At 49.8% G+C, this 6,150-nt stretch overlaps 1 protein-coding gene across 1 annotated transcript in view; it reads right to left on the bottom strand.

The window, feature by feature from the left end:
• Window positions 1-1,471: 1,471 nt before the first annotated feature.
• Window positions 1,472-6,150, bottom strand: part of POLA1 (DNA polymerase alpha 1, catalytic subunit) — a 302,939-nt gene continuing 298,260 nt past the window's right edge. Inside the window, exon 37 of the mRNA XM_032329645.1 lies at window positions 1,472-2,753. Coding sequence (XP_032185536.1) covers window positions 2,611-2,753 — 143 coding nt within the window. The 3' untranslated portion in view covers window positions 1,472-2,610. The remainder of the gene's footprint in view (window positions 2,754-6,150) is intronic.

The following is a 6,150-nucleotide window of genomic DNA, read 5'->3' as shown; positions in this document are numbered from 1 at the left end:
TCAGCTGCTCAGTGTTAGCATTGAGCTTAAGATCCTCGCCCAACAGCCTGTGGTGGAGACACGTAGGTAGGCTTCCCCCTTGCAAAGACGTGGGTGGCATTTCTGTACCCATCCTACCCACTGCCCTACCAAATGACAAAAATCAAGGGCTAGAAACCTTTCTCGGAGAAGAGTGAGTGCTAGTGAAAAGTGAGTGCTTCTCCGGTGTTCTAATACAGTCACTGGAATTCTTAATCAAAGTTGCAGTCTTGATTTTCTGTAAAATTCTGGACTCTCTATGTGCCTCCCAGAAAAGCCCCTCCACTAACCTGGAGTTCCACATCTGAACAGGAAAGCATCTATGGCGGGGCGCCTGGCTGGCTCAGTGGGTTAAGCGGCTGCCTTTGGCTCGGCTTGGGTCATGATCCCTGGGGGTGCTGGGATCCAGCAGCAGCAACCTCGTCCCACTCCCAGGCTGGGCTCCCTGTTCAGGGGGAGCCTGCTTCTCCCTCTCCCTCTGTCCCTTCACCCACTTGTTCTTTCTCTCTCTCAAGTGAATGGATAAAATCTTTTGAGAGAGAGAGAGAGAAAGCATCTATGGCTCCACGAGCTATTCCTGGGCCTGGGCCACACTGGCTCTAACTTTCTCTAGCCTTGCTACAGAAGCAGGTCCTGACCTCACGGTGCTTGCCAGCTAGATGCAGAGACAAGAAACAGAGCGGTAAGAAGTTATTTGAGCATCTTGGAATTTCTTGATGACCAAGTTCAGGATAACTCTCTTATTTGTATTTACCATAAACCCAGGTTCCAGAAACCAAGGAAAATGCGCCTTCTCTTCAGAAAGCAGTGTGGAGGCATGGGCTCCAGAAACACACACTGGAGAACCATCTCCAGAACTTTACGTGACAGAAACAATGAAGACCACGCTTACTCCCCCCACTTTGCTGAAGCAATGTGGCTGCTCTCACTTGTGACAGGCTGCGGAGCCCGAGGTGCCAAGGCTTTCACTAATTAAGCGACGGGGCCCTACACCCAAAGTGTCTCTGCTTGGAACCTTATACAGAGGACAAAGTGAGGGAGAGGAAAGAGAAAGCAAAGCAAGACAGAAGATGGTATCATCTCCACTGTTTTCACAAGGGGATTCACTAGTGTCTGTGCTGAGCGACCTTTCTCCTGTGAGGGGCCTTTCTCCCAAGAGCCACTGGGTCTCGCTCTCCAAAAATAGATACCACTGGGCTCTTGGCTTAGCTCTCTGGCTGTCCAAGTCAGCAAAGCACATGAGAAACCTTACTTCATCTCTTAAATGATCTGAGGTCCACAGGAATTCTCCCAAATGCTACTCAGAACATTTGGACAAACATCACTTGGGCATCTCGGAGCTGATTTCGAACCGGGCTGAGGTTTGGGAAGGGGCTGGCCTCCAGTCATCCCTTACTCCTGGCTGCCACCTCTAGCCAACACTTTGCACCTGACAAAGATTCACTGCAACTGCTTTCCTTTCAGAAAACTTTATTTAAGCAGGGGACAGGGAGAGGGGATGGAAGCACAACATATTTTTCTTGTAGAAAAACAGGTAGACATTTTAAAAAATATATAGCACAGTGTACAGGGGAAATAGATTCTGTTAGTATAATCTCACACATACTGTAAGAATGGAAAGACTGCTATCTTGAAATACATTTGGCTTCCGGCAAAGAGGCACCACTGTGAAGAAATGAAAGGGGGAAAAAAAAAGCGAAACAGAAAAAACCAAAACAGCACCGGGGCTAATTCGCCAAACCTCTTCCCAATTTCTTCTGAACACAACACAGTGATCCTTTCCCCAACCTATACACATTTTAAAGGAAATGTTATAGGATATCAAATTATTTTAAATGTGTTTTCCTACTATATAAACCTTACCTGGACTTTCTACTTAAGGGGGAAAAGAAGGAATGTGAGTGTAAAACACCTGCCCAGTACGGGTGTGCACGGGCAGCTCTGGGCCAATTGAATAAACAAGTAAGCTCTCTTTAATCTATTTAGTCAACGCAAGGCTTCTCCATCTCCCCCCTCAGCTACCTATATAAAAGACAAGACTGAAAAGGACAGCCACTCCTGAAGCCAGAGGCTGGGGCAACAGTTGGGTTCAGACTGGGTTTAATTGGCGTGTGAAAAGGCAAAATGTTAGCGCTCCTACCAGGCTTCATAAATCTCTCTCTCTGGGGGCATCTCTGCTGAAGGCCCTGGGGCAAAGCCTGGGGTCCCCTGCATTCCAGCCACTCTCAATTAATTTCTCGTCCCTCACCAGCCCCTCCCCTCGAAACCCAGTCCTAAATACGAAGCAGCCAGCTCTTCAGCCACTTTGCAGTGGGCTCTAGGCTGTGTTTCAGTAGTTGGGGTCATACTACGACAGGAAGGCTCTTCCGACGTGCTCTGCTGCTTGGCCGGCGAATGACTGTTGCGGTCCCCGGTCTCCCGGTCCCCGTCAGTAATGCCCCTCCCAAGCCCCATGCGCACAAACAGGAGATGCGGTGGTCCTAAATGAGACGTGATGGCCCAGAAGCAGGTAGGGTCTGGAGGAGGTGGTGCAGTGGCCAGGAAGCTGGGCGTCTCTCTTCACCCACCCAGGCTGCCCCTTCTGGGGTGCCCTCACGGCCTCACGGCACAGTCGGCGAAGAGTTTGCTGAGGTTCACTTCCGAGTAGCCACTTCGGGCCAAGAACTGCTCTGCAGTGTTCTTGAGTTTTTGGTAGTCCTGACGAACTTTGGGGGTAAAAAACTTCTTCCACTTATCTAAAAAGAAATAAAAATAAAAGGTTTACAAGTTTCAGAGGTAGTGTCTTTAAAGACCATTGACTATTTACTGGTCAAGCACTAGAGAAGAGGGCGCGGATTCGGTTTGCAGTTCCGTGTCTCAGATGTCCTCATGGTCCCGTGGCTGGTCTACACCCGGGGCCAGTCCCATGCGCGGGGTGGGTGAGACCCCTAGATTCCTCTGTGGGAGCCTTTCTTCCTCTGCCCTGCCTGCCACTGCTCACCACCTAGCTGACACAGCGCCCTGTGGGACAGGCAGGGTCCCGCTCTAGTGATGCGAGCCGCAGGTGCCGGCCGGGCTGCGGCCACCAAGGTGAAGCCAGCCTGTTGCCAGCACTCCTGCGGCGCTGCCCAGCACATGCGCGCAACCGTGTGCGAGGTATGGACGCGGCAGCAAAGCCTTCATCTCGAAGGAAGCCAGAGCCTCCTGGAGCTAAGTCCCTGGAGCAGCTGGGCCTAGTTGGCTTTCAGGCCCTTTGGTCTGTGTCCCTGTGCAACACAAAATGCCTCTGTTGACAGAGGTAAGGGGTAGGCTGTCCAGAGAGCACCTGTCCATCGGTAAGACTCCTTCTTCTTCTTTGTCCGCACCGTATGCCTGTGAACTCTGGGTATGCAGCGGCCGGTCCTCTGTCTCCTGCCGCTCCTGGCCTTCCCATTCTGAGAAGGGCTCTACCAGCCAGAGAGGAGAGGCTTCCTTTCCTTCCCCAGAGCCTGCTACCTCTGCCCTTGGTTCATTTAAAGGAGCAGTAAGGGCCGAGACACGGAGGTCTGATCTTTTGAGGATAAGGGTGATCCCTAGGGGAGGGGCCCTTCCCCGATGCTTTAGATGACACAGTTTTAGTTCAGAGCTGCGCAGGAACCCCTTAAGGTGTTTGGAAAGGCCGACATTTATTTATTTATTTATTTATTTATTTATTTATTTATTTATTTAGGATCCCCCATTTGCTGGCTGAAGGTGGGTGGTTAAGTCACTCGCCCCGGGACACACAGCTGGAAATCTGGGATGAAGAAATGAAAGCCTGGGTATCCAGAAGCCCAAGCCCACAGTGGGGAGGACAGGCTCACCTGTGCGCCGCCCTCACGCTACCCTGCGTGCCAGCGCCCAGAATGAGATGCGCAGGCCCCCAGATGCCGGCCTGTGCCAAGTCAGGCTGCCCAGTGCCCCGGAATAGGAAAGTATCAGGAAGGAAACACGGAAGGGAGTGCACATCAACCACAGAAAGAAAAACCCCACTGCAACAACAGAGCAACACGAAAATCTACAAAACACCCAGAACACTAAAGCTGGGTCTCCAGATTTTTGTTCCTTAGCTACAAGTTCCCATTTGTTCCCTGCAACCTTTTCTAAATTACATCAATTGCCTTTCAAGAAACAACAACAAGAAGTTTTGTGGCGAGGATTTAAATGCCCAATGGGGGTGGAAAAAGAGGGCCGAGGAGCAATCGAGAGAGGGAGGCACCGGCAGCCGACTACAGAAAGACACTTTGAAAGTTCTAATTATCGGAGTCTGGGAATCTGCCACAATGGCCCCGAGCGGTGGCGGCCGCCTCCCCGCAGGCCAGAGCTGCGGCCCGCGCCCCGTGCATGTGAATGACACACGCGCAGGTGCTGACTGGGGGCGCACATTTCAAGAGCAGCCAGAATCCGGGGCAGGGGAGGAAGGGAGAGGGCCTCGCTCCTGATGTGTTTACCTCCTCTGCTGATGGGATATTGACTTTTCCCACCAGGTTGGTTAGAAAGGGGACTATTTACGCTGCCACACAGCAGAGTTAGAATGACAACCAGCGTCACTCGGTGCTCTTCTTCGGAAAAGATGAGTGTGACCGCCAGCATATCCCATAGCCGGTCAATACAGCTAAGGCACCACTGCACGCCAGTTGGACATGCAGATAAAAGCTCCCACTTGCTTCCCCAGTGAGAATTTAATCAATAACATATGGAAGGTCTTCTAGGAAACAGAACTGCACGAGCTGGCACAGGCGCGCCAGAGCGGGGAGCGGGGGTGGGGAGGGCGGGCTCACCCCTTCTTTGTGCTTATTCTTGGCCCCCGTCAGGCACCTAGGCCCCCTACATTAGGCTTCGCATGAAAATGCTCTCCTGTTTCCTTTACTGCTACGCCCACCACGGTAGAACTCAAGGGAAAATACCAGTGTTAAATGGTGGAAACCAGTTAATGTGGCTAGGAGCACGTGATTCCTTCTCCCTGCTCTGGTTTTGGGAGTCGGTAAAGAGGCCACTGACACAGGCACTGCAGGTCAGGCACCCAATGACAACAACTGTTAAGAGATTCCAAGAGTCCATCCGGCAAGGGGCAGGGAAGACCAGCCCAGCCCGGTGCACAGTGATGCCAGGGGCCGGGGCTGTTGCTGTTTCAGCAACCAGCGTGGAAAAATCCAAACTTCGTCAACTGGGGAAGGAAATGCTCTTTCTACACTCAGGTGCATCAGCGAAATCAACTCCAGTGGCCTCAACTATCACCTGGAAATCACTCATCTTAGTACCCCAGTGAAGTGAATCTTCTTTTCCTGGGAATAACCTTTGAGGAACGCGTATCTGCAGCTTCCCGGGCTTTCTACATGCTGACTCCTTAGAGTCATATACTGGTTATCAGAAACATCCTGTCCCCAACCCTTATGAAAACAGTGAAAAAACAAGGTAGCCTAGACATTAATTATTGACAGTATTTTATCAGATACTAAAATGAACTGCTAATTTAAAAGGTGGTTTCTACTGATTAGAATAAAAAACCTCATCATCAGGCAAGTTACGGTGTTTTCTACACGGGATGAACTAAACCATCACCTGCAGGTCGAACCTGTCTTAAATATTTTATTTAGAAGTAACAGATTCAAGCAAACATTAGAACTGTTTGGTCAAATGGGAGTATTTTCCCATCGAAGGAAAGCATCTCCACTTCAGAGATTTTATTTCCGTATCAGTAAACCAAAAATCTCTTTCAGCTGTACTCTTTGTAAAAACCCCCTTTGGACTTAAGGAAACACATTCAACTAGAAACCCACGAGGCAAAGACATTTTAACATCGCCTACTGGTTATTTTATTTTAATTAAGGCAGGCTTAGGCACACAGGCAGCAGCCGTCTCTGTTCTGAATGTCTGTTTCATTTATTTCCGTGCAAAGGTATCAAACAACAGTCAGTTATAATTGATTCTGTCAGGTGTTATACAGTCAGTCATAATTGTCTCTGTGTAGAGGTGTGTCAATTTACTATATCTGAATTAAATATTCTGTCAATTATGAAATCAGGTAATAATTTCAGTCAGTTTTTTAATTGCATGGCTTCCCACCATACAGTTCTCTGCTTTCCCACCGTTTCTAATCCATAGCCTCCCTCTCTCAATGCAACGTGAGCTTTG

The sequence above is a fragment of the Mustela erminea genome, chromosome X (assembly GCF_009829155.1).
Source record: "Mustela erminea isolate mMusErm1 chromosome X, mMusErm1.Pri, whole genome shotgun sequence".
Taxonomy (NCBI): domain Eukaryota; kingdom Metazoa; phylum Chordata; class Mammalia; order Carnivora; family Mustelidae; genus Mustela; species Mustela erminea.
The sequence above is the reverse complement of the archived record's forward strand: the minus strand, read 5'-3'. Positions and strand labels throughout refer to the sequence as shown.